Raw genomic sequence first — 20,383 nt, 5'->3', positions numbered from 1 at the left:
GCAGCTGCTACCATTGGTTGCAGGCTTCGGGCTCGGGCCTCCAATGTCCACGCTGGCGGATTTCCTGGAAAAGGTAAGTGTCAAGACACACTGCAAGGCAATATCAAGACACAATCAGAACTCGGATAACTTTTTAGTACTTACTTGGTGGACCTCTTTATTTTCAAAGAGGGCTCTCCCGCTAGGCGCATGGGCTTGACTGCGGGCGACGGCTTCTTCGGCGCGACTTGTTGGATCACAGTTGGATCCATGCCAGCCTTAGCTATTGTCTCCACCTCCTGGGATGTTTGTGCACTGATGGGGTTGGCCCTAGCGACAGGAGGCTCTTCGTCATCATGAAGCTCAATGACCTCCTTAATCACTAGCAGCTCCTGCTGCACAACTTCCGTAGTCATCTTCTCCACCTCTGTATCCTCCTCGACTACCTGCAATCCTCCAATGTCATACCGAGTAGACATGGCGGTAAGGAAACTACTTACAAGTACTTGATCCTTAGGATCTTGTCCTTCTTCAAGTGTGATTACTGGAGGAGGGATGTCATTGGCGGTAAGTGGCTTCTTCACCACACGCTTGACGGCGACAGTGCACCTCTTCTTTGATGGCCAGGCCTTGATCACAAACTCCTCGGCAGCCTCTAAGTCAGGGCTGCTAAAGGAAGAGAAACCTTCCAACTCCTCCTCCTCGACTACCCTCTATAGATCCGCGGTTGTATGTACACATGGAGCGGCGTCAGAGCCATCCGATCCGGGTGGAGGAGGAGTAGAGCAAAACAAGTGAACTTCTTTCGGCAAAAGAAAATAAGTCTGAGAAGAAACAAGTATAAAAATTAGTACTCGGGGGCTGCAGCCACGGTACTTACACTACTAGGTGGGTTCGCGGCGTAGAACTCCCGCACAATAGTCGGGATCGCGCTCACATGCTTAAATAGGCGCCTCAATCACGCCATAACTTCATCCACAGATAAGTTGTCTGATGTCATCCAGGATGGATCATTAGGGCCCGAGTAGTCATATCCCCAAGTGCAGCACAGTTGTAGGGGTTGGACTCACCTCTTCATAAAACTGAAGGCTACCCCGACTCCGGTCAGCCCTGCTGCTTGAGTACGATGATTTTCTCCAGAAGCTCGGGTAACTGAAGGCTATCTCCATGGGTAGGCTCGTCCAACCACCGGTTGTTCCAAACTGGACGGTGGCCTATCACCTTGGGTAGTCTGGGCTCATGATTCCAATATAACACCATTTCTCTTTCCATGTAGAATGGGAGTCAATTAGCTCATAATCCAAGTACAAGCCTTTGACTTTCTCCCGCAATTGAATGCCTGCCCCCCCCGACTACTTTGGTATGATCCATCCTGGGGCTTGACTTTGAAGAACTTTCGAAAGAGCTATAAGTGTGGCTGGATTCCAAGGAACGTTTCGCAAAGATGCACAAAAATAGCTATGTGCATAATGGAGTTAGGATTGAGATGAACTAATTCCAACTTATAGTACTCCAACAACTCGCGTAAGAAATCAGACGTAGGCAAAGCCAAACCACGCTCGATGAAGTGCGTGAAGATTACTATCTTATGGGTTTAGTTCTCCATTGGTCATGGGTTGCCACAGGCTGCCCTCCAATTGATGAATTCTTGATCTTGGAGAAGATTGACATCAGCCAATGCCTGGATGTCCGCCTCCTTCAGCACGGATTTCTTCCAGGTGCAAGCTTGACTTGGCGGGGCTGTCTGGTCCATCTTGCCGTACTTTGGAGCCGGCAACTGGATCTCCTTCTTTTTATTTGCCTTCCTCTTCTTGCTCCCCGTCACCTTGCTGGATGTCGCCTTTTTCCCATTCGTGTTGCCACAAGGGTCTTCTTGCGCATGCGCTCGGAGGCTAAGCGGTGGGGGACGGTGGCGCTCGAGCTCAAGGATCGGGCAAGCAGTGACGCTATGGCTACAGTGTGGAAGTTGAAAGAGCAGATGGCTCGCATGAAATGAAAGGTATGATTTCCTCCATTATTTATAACAGCGGCACAGTTAAAACGGAGGCAAGATTAACGAGAATATTCTATTTTTAAAAGCCCACACTTATTGCTTGACAGTTTCTAATTTTTTTAGAAAGAGATAAGGTTACTGTTGGAGAACGGTCACGTCGACCCGTGGTTAATCCTTATACCCAAACTAGTTGTATAATGGCTTGAGGGCTGTGTGCCACATGCCCATCGGCTAAAAAGTTTTTTCTTTGGGTTTTAAAGAAAAGAGATGTGAAATTGCAAGATTGACCCTCAGCTTGATTCTTTGATTCAACCTAAGGCTCGGGGGCTACTCCATATGGAGTGCGATTTTCATCGCACTTCCATATAAAATTCAAGATTGAAGATTCAAGACCAAGTTAAATGAGGCTTGAGCACATTCTAGCCACATGGCAGTACTCGAGTACGTTCGAAGGCTCAATCTGACGGGTCCCTCGAAGAGCACCACAAACTAGTCGGAGATGCCTAAAAAGTACTCGGAACTGCTACATTTGACTAAAAAGTACTCGGGGGCTTGTCATCCATACATCTATGGCCCATCGGAAAGTTTAGACAATCCTAGATATGGGGCTGTACATCGAGATGTGTCAGATATGGAGACTACGGTGCAGGATGGCGTGGTCTACATGGAGGACAAGAAGTACTCATAGCAATCAGAGTAGGACTTACGAGTCAAATCCGACTAGTATTCTTGTAAACAATCGACCTGTAACCCTGCCTTGGCAATATAAGGCGAGGTAGGGACCCCCTGCAAACAAGTTCAATCAATACAACACAATCAACACACAGGACATAGGATATTACGCGATCTACCCAAACCTATCTAAATCGTGTGTTCGAGTTCACTTTCGAGTTCGTAATCTCGGCAAGCCTCACGCATAAAACACTACCTCGGGCACCTCCTCGGTAGGTTGCCGGGTCTAAACATCAACACATATGGCTAGCATCGGGGGGAGGGGGGGCAGGGTTGCACAGGCTAAGCTTTACAGGACTCCTACACGGAATTTTTTCCCTCTCATTATGTCTTGGATGGTGTAGAAACTAGGTCTCATGCAAGACCTGGATTCCTTCTCTTTCTTTCATTTACTCCCTTGCCACATCATCTTTTATCTTAGATGGCAGCTCATTTAATTCTATGGACACCATCCTAGTCATTGGATTGGGATTGCTCTAACTTGCAATTTTTATGGGTCTGCACGCTATCCTCCTTCAAATATATGACAGGTGGGTCCGATGTGAATGGTACTATGGCCCCGATTTTGGTAAGAAAGATTTTCAATTGTTTTCGATTTTTATAATATAGACTATCCTCTCCTTAGGAATATATGACAGGTGGGTCCGATTTGAGGGATACACTGACCCCGATTTTGGTGAGATAGATTATGGGATTTTTATTGGGCTGCGCCTGTCATGAGGACCCACCACACCCATATTATATCACACAACAGGGAAAATGAAAAAAAGGTTCGCGACGTGGGCTATTGCCTCTTTGTTGATGGGCCGTTTCTGATGCACATGCTATTTGTTGGGCTGTTTTTGAGCTTGCGATCGGTAATCCTACGTGACTTCCGGAAGTTTTTTTTAATAGATGACTTCCACTGACTGAGATCATGCGAATAGAAATTAACGAACACGATTGAAGTCGGCACGGGAGTAGGCAGTAGCGGCTAGGTGCTGCTGGACAACTGTCCTCATGTGGCTAGTTAGATAAATAAGTTGGCCGGTCACAGGGATGAGTTGGTCGGAGGAATTCTATCTTGGACTTTGATCTTTGAATTCACTTATCATTTAAACTATAAATTATTTTTGAAATCAGTTTGAACCATGATGTTAGTTAGAATTTATGCAACAAAATAAAATCCAATATGAATATATTTTATTCTTCCATCTTTTTAAAAAAATCGACATTTCCAACAAACTAGTTCAACACTTTTTATATACGGTTTCAACATTTAACATAAAATGTTGAACTAGTTCATTGGATTTGTTGAACTAAATTTCAACAAATGTTGAATATAGTATTTCAAAATATTGACTATATTAATGTGATATTTCAAATATACCGTGTCATAAACTTTTTAGCAATAACATTCGCATATGTGGAAAGAAAAACATACCCACCAGCTCCTCTGTTGTTGCTACACGCAATTCGTCTATATGCAGTTCACATTCGCGTGTTGGCTGCTGACTTTGCTAGCCTGCTGCTTTGCTGCTGTTTGTGGGCAAAGCAGTCGTGGGCTGAAGTCAGAAAACACTCAAAAAGTCAAGCGAACAGCGACTGGACCGGATAGATGGTGCGGGCTCTTAGTATTTGGGTCTGATGGGCTTTATATCTATCTAGCTTCCTGAGCGACAGCATAGGTCCAGCGCCGTACATCACGCGGAGCACACGGCGCGACAGCGCCGGGCCGCCAGAATTCGAGGGCCGCCCAAAGCTGTCATCATTACTTCATTAGCCCACTAAGCAAGCAAATTGTCTTTCGTTTTCCACGTCAGGTCCATCAAGAGAATCTGAGACGCCTCACATTCCATCAATTGGCATCTATGCACTGAGGCGAGGCCAACGCCGGCAATGCGGACGCAGTAGCGCCGCCGCTGCTAGTTGCCCGTTGCCGTCCGGCGTTCGCCCAGGGGCTGCACCGCTGCATCATTCTACAAACCGGTGAGTCCATGTCCATCAAGCATCTGTATGATCTGCTGTGCCTCCTGTCATATAGGGTCTGCATAGGTCCCGTCCGTTCCTTCATCAAATTTTTTTTAAAAGAAGTCCCGTCCTCAAACCCTACAATCGCGGCGAAGCGGCAGGCGGCTCGGCGAAGGTGGAGGCGCGGGCGGCGAAGGAAGTGGGAGATCATGTCCCTCCGGTCCCTCGGTTACCTCCTCATCAGGAGGTTATCGCCGCGCGGGATCTGCCGCGAGCAGGCGCAGGGGGAGACCCTAAGGTCGGTGTCGGGGAGCTTAGCACGCTCTCTCCACACCTTGGTGAGTCACCGTATCTCCCTGATCTCAGATCGAAAATTTCTTCTTCAATCGCAGTGGCTCATGTTTCTCCTCCCGATACAGAGAGATCTCGAGGCTAGCAGTGGGGCTATTGGTGGATTAGTTGCCGGTGGTTTGGCTACGTTGGTCGGAATTCTGTACTTCAAGAAAGATGAATCAGGTATGAATTGAACTTGCATTTAGATTCCTCGTTGTTTGATCTATTTCATATGACCTAGTCATGAAACACCACGTACCTGTTCCTGGCTCCAGAGGTGCCCGACAGGAAAGGGGACATTATCCTTGATGAAACCATCAGGGCAAAGTTCATGGATGAAGACGGCAAGTTCGCCTGGCTTGAGTACATTGATTACATGAACTGGAGAAGAAGTAATCCTGAGGTGACTGATCCAGAGGTGCTGGATAAGATGCTTCGGAGAAGATATACGGTTGATGATGATGAGGCCATAAATCAGGATAACGTGAAGATCAGGGAGCAGGAGAGCATGAGGGTGGACGACGAAGCGATGAAGGAAAGATTTGAGGACTGGATGAAGGAGTATGACAAAACTTATCAGAGTGAGGAAGAGAAGGTTAGGAGGTATGAAATATTTAAGAAGAATGCCATCGCTTCTGACAAGGTTAATGCAGCATTCCCAAATGGTCCCCACCATGCACCTAACAATCTTGGAGACTGGACAGAGGAAGAGCTCTATAGTCTGCGCAGCCGTCAGGGTGACTTTCCCTCGGAGTCCTACTTTCGTAGACTGAGCAAGGCGTATGCTGAGGGTAGGGTGGATGGCGTTCCAGGAATCGTGGATGCACATGATGAGGAGGTGCAGTGCACCGAGGCTGTGAAGCAGGTATATATCCCTAATTATCCGTACAAGTATCGTTGTTCCTTAAACAGAAATGTGCACTGCTAGCCACAATCAGTTTTATTTTCTATGGCATGTTTAGGGTGCTGGTAATTAGATCTTGTAATTCCCATGATTCTGGTTTAGTATTGGTGAAGTAGTCTTTTAATTTCCAATGATTGATAGTCACTGAATTGGACATCCCTGAAGTGGCTATTGAAGTGGTAGCTAAGTAGCAACCGTACCATAGGAGCACTGATCAATAATGCCCTTTTCTTGATCTTAGTCCTGCTGGTCACTGCTAACGTGAACACGAATGCCCTTTTCTTCATTCAAACATTCAAGCATGTGTATGCGAAAGATTTGTTCAATTTCGAATTAGTGATTACTTTCTGTATTTGCTATTTGAGAAGCTGCTAAAAGCTCAATCCTCACTGTCTTCACAATTTGTCACTGGCTGTCTCCCTAATTTCCCACTCAGCTACAAATTTTCTTCCTTTTCTATTTGGAAAATGTTTTGTAACTTCTAGCATTTTGGGTGAAATCAGAGGTTTAAGGAACTAACAGCAAGGAAGGCTAAACAAGACGCAAGGGAGGCTGAACAAGCAGCAGCGAAGTCCCAACAAGATGCAAGGGAGGCCAAACAAGCAGCAACGAAGTCCCAATAAGACGCAAGGGAGGTTGAACCAGCAGCAACGAAGTCCCAGTGAGTTCAGACAATCTCTAGCTATGGTGAAGATGTAAGTTAAAACCCCCTGGTCCCCAACCCAACCCACTCACCCAAAAATACTTCCAATCTCCAAGGTTACATGTTTGAGCATGCTTATAAAACATCCAGACCAGTCGATTAGCATTGCAGTTGCAGGATGAGGTTCAGTTACATGAAGTTGCTTCTATTATCATCTATATTCAACTGCAAAATGTGTCTGCTCCAATTATCTTTTATTTTCCTTTTGAGATTGTACTGATATTCTTGCTGATATAGTATAAATATGTGCAACTGGATTTTTTTAGTTCATTTTAATTCTAGACTGAGATAAACTGGATTCTAAAATTGTATGTTTCTATCTCCAATTGTTGGTGATGGACGCAGTCCTATCGTCAGGCAAAGTGCCACAATATTAAATGCCATATCAGCTGAAGATGTTTCTTTTGTTGATTGCATGTAGCTTCTGTTCTTTTTGGGAAATTAAGGTATCTCATGGACCGTGTGTCCCAGGAACATGAATGGATGTGAGCAAGTTCACCACATGTCTTATGGTTACAATCGATGAAGAAAACAGGGCCTGTTTGTTTTAATTAAGTTATTCGACACTATGGGCGTGCCACTGTGCCTTTGTTTTGTTTGACGCATGTAACCATATGGCTATAGAGCTGAAGATGGGACGTGATATGGTGAGTTGCTTTCGCTGAAAGTCTGATCAACTTTTGCTTGTATTATATCTCATGGCTGTGACGGTGCAGATCGGTTTGCCCATGCTATTGAAATGGTCATGATCCTCGTTACCTCAACACATTACTTAACTAAACATGGGCGGCATCAGGAATTGATCTCATTTCATACACAAGCGTAAAAGGTACTTTGAGTTCAGGCTTAAAATAGCACGCGGCCAGGATGGCCCAAATAGCCCTTAGAAGTTAGAATGGCACTTTTAGATTAGCATAGTTCCAAATCAAACGCCTAGAAATATGCTTAACTTGTAGTACTAGGTAGGATTCAGGTCAAAATCATTCGCAGCTGTTCCCTCAAACCATTTATCAACCAATTGGCTGTGTCGGAAGCTGCTCACCGCGGCGCCCTCGGCGGCCTTCCACGTTATTAGCAAAATTCACGTGGTCTGTTGGATTCTCATCGTGTGGCTCTTTCTTACTCTTTGCCTCCTGTCGGTTGTGAGCACATACGCGGCTCGGTGCTAGCTAGAAGCTTCTCGAACTCCTCGAACTACCCCGCAAGACATCGGCAGCGTGCGGCGCTCCTCGCGTAAAAAAAAAAAAAAAAAAAAAAAAAAAAAAAACTTTCTCCGCACAGTCGTCGTCCACGTGCTCCTCTCCTTCCCACCGTCTCACGCAGCTCGGGCGTCTGCCCAAGTTCCCCTCCCCCTACTTGTGATTCCACGCCTTTGTGCTCCCCTCGTCCAATTCGTAGCTATTCTTTTCCATGATGGTAGGGTTTATGTAAGAACACTGCCGGCCGCGGGGCTCCTCTCTTTCAGCTTCCCCGTGTTCCCTTAGAGAAATTTGTATTTTTGACACTCAAACACGTAGCTTCACATATTTAACACTCCAACGATTAGTTTCGTAAATTTGACACCCACAATATTGACACATTGATTTACTTGATATTATACCTCTTTAATAATTTTATTTCATTCTGTTCCATTTACTGGATTGTGAAAGGACTCTACTACCCCTTTGATCAAATCAATTGCTGTCCGATTGCCTCGCTCGGATCGTCGCGAGACCGCCGAGGCCGCCACCAAGGCCTACGACGAGGCCACCTGCCTCCTCCGCGGCAACGAAGTCCGCACCAACTTCGCGCTCCGCATCTCCCCGGACTGCCCGCTCGCTGTCCGCATCCGCTACGCGCCACCGATCGATCAACTGCCCGCTCGCCATCCGCATCCGCTGCGCGCCACCGATCGTCAAGGCCACTGCGCGCCCATTCTTGATCAAGTAGAACCTTGGTTCTGGGAAAGCATGTGAGCAAACTGGGCAGCATCTGGACTTCTGCAAAGAACCTTTATTGCTAAGGTTTCGATTCTGAAGACCCTGCACATTGGGCTTGCATTCGTGCCAGCCTGCAGGTGCAGTGCAATGCAAACCATAAATCATATATCATCAGATACAAAGAACATGAAGTCTCGGAACTCTATCTAAAAAAAGAACACACGCAGTCTCGTGATCATCATACACAGGAACATCATATCATTAAACGCCACCTTGTTGACTTTGGCCCTAAGCGAAGATTTTCTCACTTCTCATTTTTCGCTTCTTATAGTTCAAATCTCTGAAGCAGCTTACCACATAAACGAGAATCGGTGGAAATAAGTAAAGCGTTTGGCGGATTCTTGTTTATATCCACCTCTTAACAAACAAGACCTTTGTCGTTGTCCCCAAATCAGAGCTGGTGGACTCTTGTATCCATGTACCCAAGCAAGGTTGGTGGTGTTCGGAAACTCCCAGAAACCAAGGTGGAGGCGACAGAGCTTGCCGCAGCGGAGAATCACGGCGAGGGTGGAGGTGCCGGTGATGGTGGGGCGGGGCCTGCGCAATAATCATACCTTGCTTAGTTCTGCTAGCAATTTTACTGCACGGTCGAAGGTACAGCAAGGACTAATTTAGTCCTTTCACAATCCAGCAAATGGAAAAGGAGGAAATAAAATCTTTCTTTTATAAGTCAAGTAAATCAATGTATTAATGTTGTGGGTGTTAAATTTGCGAAACCAATCTTTAAAGTGTCAAATATGTGAAGCTACGTGTTTGGAGTGTCAAAAATACAAATTTCTCACTTATTGGCTCTTCTTCCCTGAAGGATGCTGGCTGTTTCCCCTTCCCTATTTTGTTTCTTTGGGTTCTCACTTTCGAGATCTGCTACAGTACAGCTTTTTTAGAAAATTGCACGAATCTCAAAGCAGCCCATCAATTAATTATATATTTGCCTAATTATTTCCACCTGTTTCTGAATGGGCCCGGCTCCCCAAGCCCAGCCCCTGCCAGCCCAAGTCGATCTCATATCCATCTCCCCTCTGGAAGTCCGGATCCCTTTCTTCGGCGCTGTTCAATTCTGGTGACGGGATCTGTGTGAAGAGTGGGAGGGCAGCAACGCTTGAAGGCGGCGGCAAGCTTTTCCTGCCATCCGCTTTTGCCGGTGGCGACCCTCGCGTTGTACAAATTGTGCAAGCGTTGTCACCCTTGATCGTGTCATGTATTTATATGTAGCTATCAATCAACCAGGTTATGTCATGTATTTATATGTAGCTATCAACCAGCCAGGTTACAGATATTGAGTTTGTTACTACGCGTTTATCTACACGCAAGTTAGACATCAAAATAAGAACTACAAGATATACACCTTCAACAACTCCAACTTAGATATTCTAAATATTTTACATTCCCCCTTGTTTGATGAGATTTTGTACAAAGTCCAGGCGATAAGATAAGAAACAAAGAGAGCAAGCTTTGTATCCGTTAGTTTCATGTATGCACATGGAACTAGTACAATTGCTACAGTATTATCCTAAGCGTTTACGTACACAATTGAGACTCGAGCCGGGCCTACGAGACGATTGGTACAGCCCAGATAGACGAGTCTGGAAAGCCCGTGCCACAAACGGTCGGGAGAAATACAAGCAGCTACACGTATACGCGTACGATCAACTTGGATGGTAAGCAAATGAAACTGACTTGTAGATGTTTCGCTGCGTCAAACAAACTCCTGGCGGCGCCCTGGTGGAGTCCGGAGGCAGTTACCTGCCCTAGTCCTACCTATATAAAGCCCTGCCCCTTCACGCCAGGGGATCTTTCTTTTTTATCCATCGACCAGGCCTGCTCCTTCATGTAAGAAAAAGGAAATCTTTTTCCATCCACCGGAGGTGCCGCCAGGAGAGGAACAAGGAGCTGCAGCCCCTTCATCCATCGAACGCCCACAAGACTGGGGCTTGCATCAACCAGCCGACGCCTCCGTGACCGTCATCGACAAACTCCTTCATCCACCATCGCAGGAAGGCCGACAACAACGCCGAAGTCGACACGAAGCCGATGAGCACGTCAAGCAAGGCGGGAGAAGGCCATTGTAACATCCCATATTTTTATGCGACATTGTATTGAGTGAAAAATTGAATTCTAAAATTTTTATTGTAATGGTGTGAATTTTTCCACAATAATAAGAGTGTCTTCTTTGATCTCACCTAAATCTTAAGAATAATTTGAATTAACTTGAAAATTAGGGGTTGGATAAATGCTAGTGTGCCATTTGGGGTTTAATTGGATTTTATTTGGATTTTAAATTGGGTGGGTTCAAATTTGAATTTGGAATTCAAATTTGAACTTAAACTAACTTAACCTACCATGAGCCGGAACCAAACCCCTGGCCCAACTTGCCTCGCACCCCACTGGCCTGCACTGCCCCGCTCCGCACAGGCCCTGCCACGGCCCAAGGCACTAGCCTACCCCACATGACCCCACCAGGCCACCTGGGCCGCCTCGCGCCAAACCAGCCTGCTTCGCTGGCCTGCCCCATCCGCTCGCTGCTGCCGCTGACCTGCAGGCCCCACTTGACAGCCCCGAACCTGTTCTTCTTCGCTTGCTCCGCACACACGCGACGCGTAACGCCCGACAGCGTCCGCCCCTGTTCTCCACCTCCGCTACCGGCCACGGGAGCTTTTGTGCTGCCACGCTCGGATCTCCTCCACGCTGCCACGCTCCATCCTCGCCGTCCAAGCCGCGCCAAACCCTAGCCCCAGGGCTATAAATCCCCCATTCCCGACTGTCCCTAACCTAGCCGTTGCTTTGGGGTTTCCCCCTATCCTTAGCTGGAACCGGGGAGGGAGAGAGAGGGAGAAAGCTCCAGGGAAGGAGAAGGAGGGGGGGAGCCATGAGGAGAAGGCCGCCGCGAACTGGAGGGGGAGCGCCGCGCCCAGGACCCCGCCACGACGTCGCCGCCATGCTACGTCGTCTTCCTTCCACGCCACTGGTAAGCTGCACCACCGCCCCTTGCGCCATTGCTTCATCTCGTCTGAGTTGTGTCCTCACCGAGGTCGTAGGAGGCCGTAGGACGCCGCTGCCACCGGGGAATGCCGCGTGCCGCGGGCGTGGTCACCGCGCACGTGCGCGCGACGTCGCCCGCGGACGCGTACGCCACGCCGCGGCCGAGACACGATCCTGCGCCCGCGCGCCTTCCCGCTTTTGCTCGTTCGTGCTGAGAACCCAGCCTTTGAGCCGCGGGATGCAGGTGGCCGTCGCCGTCCACCGCCGGTTACCGCCGCCGCCGCCGCGGCCAAGTCTAAATCTTGGGCCCGCGAGCTCGCGTGCAACCTTGTTAGGGCCAAAAGGTCAGGCCTTTAGGCCGTAGGGAGGACGTAGCCGAGCCCCACCACCATTTCCTCGCCGGAGGGGCCATCGCCGGCCGAGCGTCGCCGCGAACAGCCGTAGAGGCTTAGTGCCAAACACCTTGCGAGCGTAAGAAGCCAGCCAATAGGTTTCAGCCGCAGGCGGTCCACACAGAGAAGATGCCACACAATTCGTAGAAGATCCTGAGGAACGACCGGAGAGGAGGTAGCCATGTAGACCGCCACCTGTCGCGCCACATCAGCCTATAGCCGGCTTGTAGCCACCTAAAGCCAGCCTATAGCTGCCACGAAAGCGCTGACGCAGCCGGCGCTATAGCTAACTATAGCTGCCACATAGGACTACCGACCGTTAACCCCTTGATCGGGTCAACGCTGATGTCATCAGGGCCCACTGATGATGTCAGTAAGATGTGTGGCATGCCCTGGTGATGCCATGTGTCACACCCCTGATTTTCTTATTTTCAAGAACTATTTAAAATCCTAAAAATTGTTTTAAAACTTCAAAAATGCATAACTATTAACTCCAAAAATTATGAAACCAATTTCATAATTTTTCTAAAATCATGAAGAACACGATAGGATAGCTCTTGTTCTTGTTTGGGTATTATTTGGATCTATTTTGGTTCTTCTTTGCAAATAGGACCTCAGTATTTATATTAATTGCGTAATTAGGAAATGTTGAAGACACGGAGATGAGCCAGGATCCGGAGCTGTACGAGGACCACTACAAGGAGGAAGACCATTCAGGTTCACGCCCATTCGATCTGAACACCTATTAGGCATTGCTACTAGTATGCTAACGCTTTATTACTTCGCATTATGATGATGAACCCTGCATAGCCTATTTTCTTGCCTTGATTCATTGTGTATCCTATTACCATGCTGCTTATATACTCTATGTGCGATGCTTGCATGCGTGCGGGATATTGTGACTAGGATTCTTGGCGTGAGTGGGGATAAAACTGGTAGGAGAAGGAGTTTTTGGAATATTTGATGGGGGTGAGCTTTACACAACCCAATCGTTGGATTGGGGGCTTGGGGTTCGTTCTCGGATGTTCCCTGTTTGGTACTTGTTGCGAGTACATGGTCAAGGAGCATAGGAGTTGGAGGTGGTACCTGTTATGGGTGATCTTGCGTCCGCTGCGGTGAGACGCTTTTGTGGGAGAATAGGAGCTCGCCCCGGTCTGAAACCGAGTAGGTCGCCATGCTTCATGGGAATATGTTAAACGTGCACACCACTCGCCGAATTGTGGGTTTAGGCTCGGGTCGAGACTAGCAAGTGCGTACCATACTTGTTGTAGATTAAGAGTTACAGTGTTAGGGGGGAGAGGTGTGGACCTATGGCCTCCCCCAATTAGCTATGGCCCCCGACTGGCCCCGGTGGGAGAGCTTCATAATACCGGGGTGTTCCACTGCGAGGGACCTATCATAACTCCTAGGTTCTTCGCTCGGTAGGGTATGGTTCAGTCGACTAACTATCGGCTGCACTCACCCCAAGATGGGTCCAGGGATTACATACTCTGCAGAGTTAAAAACTATATGTATAGACACGTCCTCGGTCATGGACAACCCTGTGTCGTGATGACTCTCCATTTTTTTTGGGATTCTCTACCTTTCCTTTTAGCTACATGAGTGTGATGTGAGCCGCAACTGAAGTCGGGGAGAGGAGAAGTAGCTCCTTCTGCCTCGTGGATCCGGCTGTTGTTGTTGAGAGGCGAAGAGAGGGAGTATTCGCCTCGAACCTAGTTGGAGATAGGATGTTGGTGATAGGGACCCTATCGAGGTAGGTGGGCCCGATGAGTTGAGAGAATGGGGATGAGGGATATGGAGTTTATCTTTAAGCTTGTTGCTGCATAGGAAACCCGAGCCTACTCCTTGACTACTTTTTGACCCTTAGCAACAGGCTACTTAAAGCTTGCATATGGATGGTGACGTGGACCTGTCCCGTTCCTTAGGGACAGCTCGTGAGTTTGCAGGTTATGAGTCCGACTTTGACAACAACTTTGATGGATGGTATGATTGAGGGCTGAGTACTACGCTCAAGGAAGCCTGTGGAGGAGATCGTGAAGATGGAGGCGTTGCCAGAAGCTAGATTCTGCTGCGTAGTTTTTCTTCATGTTGTTTAGCCCTCGGGGCTTGTATCAGATCGTACCCTCATACTATGGGATGTAATAATTAAATATGTACTATTTTGTGGTATGGATGTGATATTATGCTAAGATGAGTTCTGTATATGATAGCTACTAATCCAGGGACTATCACTAGGATACACAGAGTCGGGTTTTCCGGATACGAAAACCCGGTTCATTTCAGCCATGGCTCCTTTCTTCATCTTCGGCGGTGAAGGTTGATCCCGGGTTCCATCTCTGTCTTTGTTACAGATTAGATGCATACACACGGTGAGGTTGTCCGCTTGTCCCGCCGCTCGCTCATCCTGACGCCAGCCGCACCGGGGGAGCAGTGGAGGAATGTGAGAAGCCAGATCCTGGAGATGAAGATGTGACATCCACAGCTGATAGCGACGCAGCACATGGTCGAAAGCTGACAGAGCCGGGCCATGGCGATACAAGGTTGCCGGACGCAAGAGGCGGCGCCAGAAGACAACACCATACCATGTGCCCCGGAGATGACGAAGATGCCGCGGAAGACGAAGACGACGCCGTACCGACATCCGAAGGTGCTCATATGCGCAGCCACGAGGACTGACGTTCACCGAGATGCAAGCAAGAAGACATGTCTCATTGGGGCATGCAACCATGTATGTGTGTGTGTGCATGCATCTGCACCAATGAGCCAATCAGAAGGCAAGGAAGGAAGATGACCATCTTCATAGTTTCTTGCGGCTCCGCCTGGACATCGCCTGAAGATCATTGTGACCTCGATGACCAACTCTGCCAGGATGTCTACTCGGCTTCAACGACACGACCGTGAATACCCAACCCACCACTACTACGACTACAACACGACGTACGATGCCGACGTGGACGGATGACACGGGCGGGGGGAGCTGATGTCCCAGCTACTGTACACTAGCTCATGGACCGACGAGGCCATGGATGACGCCGATGCCACACTCACATCAACACCACACATGCATGGAGAACGTGAAGCGAAGACCGAAGACAACGACAACGGCAGCGGAATCAGAGGTGCTCCAGCAAGCGAGACTTGCGCAGGTGATTAACTAGGAGCTTTCTGAGGCTCTAGGAACCAGAAGACCACATCACCCAAGACAAGATCGCTGTCAGCAGGCTATGGAGCGCATAGGGACTTGTGTTTATAAAGTATCTGTTCCTATCTTTCTTTGTGTACTTAGTACACTGGCACGCCCGCACTATTCCAAAGGGCAGAAAAATCTTCCTGTGATTTTTCTCCTCAAATAAATTGGCACGCCCGGTGAGACATGGTTCTCCTTCCATCTCCGCTGCACTGTGGTCGTCAGATTCATCTTCGCCATTCTCCAATCAATACAACATGCTGCATGGTGTTCTTTGACATGGAGCAGCCCTGACAAGAGGCCATATTCTTACAAGAAGACCATCTAAAGCTGTCAAGACCCAGGAGGTGCGCATGATCCAGTTCGGGATGAACGTGCCAGTGCCAATCCCCGAGCAAACTGGAGGACTGGTCACGAAGACCCAAGCGCTGCCCGCGATTCAGTTCGGGCAGCTTCCTGCTACGATGACAGCCAACCAAGTTGGAGGACCCTCTATCGCCATCAACACTCAAGCTCCGCTCCTGCTCAACTTCGGCTAGTTCCCGGTGGCCATCTTCAAGCACGGCAACAAGACCTACGTCCACTCAACGTAGGACCTGACGCAGTTCCAAAAGCTGCAGTCCAAGAAAGCTCAGAAGTGAGCTACCACCAAGGCCAAGCGAGAGCGTCGAAGCTTGATGCTTGAAGCACGGGCTCTCCTAAAGAAGTTTGGGGTGGCTGATCTCAAGGGAGATGCCCAGGCTGCGCAACGACTGCGCGCCAAGGTGACAAACAAGAGTGTGGGAGCCGCGATCATCCGCACCCCTACGGCATCATGCGCTAAATAAGTGGCTGCCCCAACCGTGGAACACACATAGGTTGAGCTACTAGAAGCTTTGGAGGCTGTGTCTAGCAACTTGCAAAGACACATGTCTTTCGCTCATCATGCCTCTAGTCCTCACCCTCTTCACAACTACTGGAGGAGGTACCGCAAGGTGCAATGACTTCACCAACAAGTCGCCTCACGTATGGCCCATAGCACAGTCCCAAAAGAGGACTGGTCACTCGACACTGACGTTCTCCTCGACAAGGTGTTCACCTACCCCAGCATACTAGAGGTGCCATATGAAATCTTCCCCAACAAGTGGGCACACGAGCCAGCCAAGATCAAGTACCTGGTGCGACGTGCAATCATGTGCGAGTATTGGAAAAGGAGGCGCTCAAGCAAGCAGTCCCAGCTTTCGGGACCCACTGTCTCTTTCAGCAACGACGTGCTGATTCTCCCAATCGGATGGGTGTCCTGCCTCCACGTGACGGCGAGTAAAGATCCCTCTATAATGACCACCAAGAGGTTTGCTATTTTGCAACCTAATGAAGAGAGCGCAACCCAAGATGGAGCTGTACGACAAGAGCTACATCGACTCCAAGACCAAATGGCCCAACTCGGGATGAGGCTTCGAGATCAAGAGATGCCGAAATCTTCGGCGGCTCGATCAAGAAGCCGCATGGAATGACCTTGGCACCGCGACCTAAGTCATCATCCTCAACACGAGCGTAAGACCTTGGCACCGCATTGTCGATCTCCACCGCTGCACATCGCCCAAAGGAGGCAAACAACCTTGCCTCCACGTTGGAACCAGTAGTCAAGACGTGAAGATCACGCCGCGCGTCCTCACCCGACGCAACAACGGCGAGTTCATGACTCTTCGCAAGGATGGAGGCCTCCCTAAGCATCGTCTCCCTAAGACGTGAAGTCCAAGACCAAAGGCAGCGTGAAGATAATGTACCTACTTCGGCAGCACAACAGGTTGCGCCAGAACGTCAAGCTCCATCACTGGTCCGACATGCGCCCACTGAGAACTAGCGTAAGTGCGAGAGATGCCAGAGGAACTGCTACACGCTATACCATGAGCTCGAGGACTTGGTGCTTAGGCACACTCAAGTTCATATCTAGCCCGACGGGGAGCTCCACCAAGAGAACAACCGCATCCGGTTCCGCATCTCCCCCGACCTTGAAGCTGATGAGAGGTACAACTACCTCCTCAACTGACTCACCCCGAAGCTGCAACGGACCAAGACTGGAGATGCCAAGGCAAGGAAGGCGACCCCCGTTTGTGGAACACCCATCGATCATCCTTAGGCGTGGAGAGGGAGAAGGATGAGCTACACCAAGCGTGACTTCCTCAGGAAGTTCATGGGAACAGTCTCTCTCACGTATGCCCATGGAGGAAGTCAAGCAGTCATCGTCCCTGCCAGGAAAAGAGGCGCTTCCCCGAGAAATGGCCGACACCATCCTTGTACAAGATGTGGCGCCGCCGCAAGCACCTACTACTGTTGGGCCCCTCAGAGTGGAGCAAACTGTCAGAGCTTCTCATCGTGGGGAGAAGAAGAAGTCGGGAGAAGACTCGAGGAGCGTAGTCATGTGCACCAACTTGGTAGCACGCTCAGGGGACAAGTCTAAGACAGAGTGGGTCCCTCCTAAGGTGACTCACGATTTCAGCTACCCCTCCGATGAGGAAATCAAGCCAAACCCAAAGGCAAACTTCAAGAAAGCATTCATGCCCCGACTAGGCCACATGCGCTCGTCATTCAAAGGTGCCGAGGAGATAGAAGACTCGGGTGTAGCCAAGACACAAGATGAGGCAAGAACTTCAGCACCTTGCCTTCCCATCACTGTCGGGAAGGGGTCCCTATTGGACGGTGACAAGGTGTTGGCTTTGGATACATCCCCACGGTGCTACATCGACATCACGTCCCGATTTCCCCAAGATCCTGAGGACCTCTAGTACATGGCGGATCGCGAAGGAGCTAGCATGCAGCTCAAGTCCATCGCCACCCAGAAGCTGCAAGGGCTAGTAGTTGAAAAAGATGGGAAGGTTGGAGACCCGCAGGATGGTGAGACAGCAAGCGACTCTGACTCCTCCTTGTCACTGGAGATACACGACCACTCACCACACTACGATGAGCTCGCCGCATCTATCCCTTCCAATGGATACAAGCATCTCGACGTCGCCAATGTCGCACCAGCACACATGACAGTCGACGGGCGCCCTGAAGTTAGCCACGGACGCGGCGCCGAGTCACCTAGAAGACCTCAACCTACAACTCTGGAGGAGCAAGTACAAGAGCAAAGATGAATGATGGAGCCGCTATCCTTCAAGTTTGATTGCCTGGTTGAGATAGTCACGGTGTCAGTCCAGACTGCACCGCCAGCTGGTGTGTACCGAGCTACCGAAGACCCGCAATTTGAAGACTTCGATGGTGCAACAGGCGCTTGTCCTCGCCCGTTGAACTTCACTTCCCCATCGACCAACACACCACCGCTGCCGGCGACGCTGAAGGACTACCACAACCTAGTTGAAGACATGGTGAACAGGAAGTTCACAAGGATGATGAACGACCAAACTCCCTGATCAACGAAGATCGAGCTTGAGAAGCCATACGAGGCGTGGCATGACCTTGTGCCCTTTCCCTCAGGGTGGCATCCGCCCAAGTTCCGTCAGTTTGACGGGACTAGTGATGCAAGGGAGCACTTAGCCTACTTCGAGGCAGCATGTGGCGACACGGCTAATAGCTCATCGCTACTATTGCGCCAGTTCTTAGGATCCCTAACTATCGCGGCTTTTCATTGGTATAGCTGCTTGCCAATCCGATCAATTAGCAGTTGGGGAGCCATGAAGGACATCTTCAGAAAGCACTTCATTGCCATAAAGAAGGACTTCTCCATCGTCGAGCTATCACAGGTAAAGCAACGACGTGATGAAGCTATTGACGACTACGTCATTCGCTTCCGCAATAGCTACATGCGTCTCGCTAGTCAAGCGCTTCAGTTCGATGATGAATCCGAACCACAACGGAGATGAAGCAATGGTTGCATAAGGAGCAGCATGCACCTTCCTAGTCGTCTACACCGCTGACAGCATCTCGGCATCTTCCTCTACATCAACAACATGGGGAGCATCACCTGCACCTCCTTGGTTGTCTGCACCGCCAACGACATCTCGGCGTCTTCCTCAACACTAGAAGCTACACCGCACCTCCTTGGTCGTCTACACCATCGATGGCATCACAACGTCTTCCTCTACATCGACAACACTAGGAATGGCACCTAACCTCCTCGGTCGTCTACACCACCCATGATATCCCAACGTCATCTCCTACATCAACAACATTGGGGGCAACAATGTGCCTCCTCAAACTACTTCACCGCCGATGGCGTTCCAGCGTGACATTCTACATCAACAACACTGGGGGCAATAGTGTGCCTCCTCAAACTACTTCACCACCAATGGCGTTTCGGCATGATGTTCTACATCAACAACACTGGGGGCAATGGCATGCTTCCTCAACCTACTTCACCACCGATGGAGTTCTGGCGTGACGTTCTACATCAACAACACTAGGGGCAATAGTGTGCCTACTCAACCTACTTCACCGCCAATGGCATTCCGGTGTGACATTCTACATCGACATCACTAGGGGCAACAGTGCATTTCCCCCACCATATCCGACGACGTCGATGACGTTCCAACATAACCTTCAACACTAGGGGCAACAATGTACTTCCTCAGTCATCTGCACCATTGATGGCATTCTGGGTGCACTCCTTACATCCCTCCATCAGGTGGAGGTTTGTCTTTTTTTTTCTTTCTTAGGCCGTTCTTTTGCCTCTTATGTGGCCAGTGTGCATTCTCCATTGCACTACTTGGTTGCCCTATTTCTTTTTTTTTGAACCACATGAGTCCTACAAAAAATGGCTTTCCCTATGGAGTGTTCAGCTGCGGTACAGGGGAAGGGTTGCCTCAAAACTGCGCTTGGAAGGCCTTGAGCATTAACTTGCCTGGTGGAGCTTTCAGCCAACTCCCGTTCATGCACTGCGCACGACGCGTGCCAAGTGTGCTCCATTGGGGGCAGTGGGAAGACTGCTTGATGACTCCTAAGCAGTGAGGCGACCATGCCCCTCGTGCTCTTTGTTGTTGGACAACCCACCCTAGGGAAGACTATAGGAGAAGGGCAAGAAAACGGCTACCTGGTCCAACACAAGTTCCATTCGGTGTGCAGCCACTTGCCATCCCTGGGAGGTGACAACAAGGGTCCAAGAAAACAATGCCAGTGAGGATTCACCTAGATACACAAAGGTGAATGGCTACCCACCAAGTTCTGGGAAGAATCAAGATCCAAGTTTCAAGAGGTCTCCAAAGAAGATGACCAAACCCCAAGAAGAAAAGTTCAAACTCAAGTTCAAAAGGTCTCAAAGAAGACGACCAAATTCA

The 20,383-nt window shown here is 49.3% G+C and overlaps 2 protein-coding genes across 2 annotated transcripts; both read left to right on the top strand.

Annotated features, from left to right (window-relative positions):
- The first annotated feature begins 4,555 nt into the window (after positions 1-4,555).
- Positions 4,556-6,846, top strand: LOC101763618. Its single transcript, XM_022825481.1, has 5 exons — positions 4,556-4,672; positions 4,775-4,992; positions 5,074-5,170; positions 5,263-5,852; positions 6,395-6,846. The coding sequence occupies exons 2-5, from the start codon at positions 4,864-4,866 to the stop codon at positions 6,512-6,514; spliced, it is 936 nt and encodes a 311-aa protein (XP_022681216.1). The 5' UTR covers positions 4,556-4,672; positions 4,775-4,863; the 3' UTR covers positions 6,515-6,846.
- A 4,174-nt stretch (positions 6,847-11,020) lies between these two features.
- Positions 11,021-14,133, top strand: LOC111256724 (stress response protein NST1-like). The gene is made up of 4 exons (XM_022825204.1): positions 11,021-11,108; positions 11,185-11,538; positions 12,587-12,661; positions 13,870-14,133. Exons 1-4 carry the CDS (start codon positions 11,021-11,023, stop codon positions 13,935-13,937), a joined length of 585 nt encoding a protein of 194 aa, XP_022680939.1. The 3' UTR covers positions 13,938-14,133.
- Positions 14,134-20,383: the final 6,250 nt, after the last annotated feature.

This window comes from Setaria italica, chromosome III, assembly GCF_000263155.2.
Source record: "Setaria italica strain Yugu1 chromosome III, Setaria_italica_v2.0, whole genome shotgun sequence".
NCBI classification, from domain to species: domain Eukaryota; kingdom Viridiplantae; phylum Streptophyta; class Magnoliopsida; order Poales; family Poaceae; genus Setaria; species Setaria italica.
This window is presented reverse-complemented; position numbering and strand designations above follow the sequence as displayed.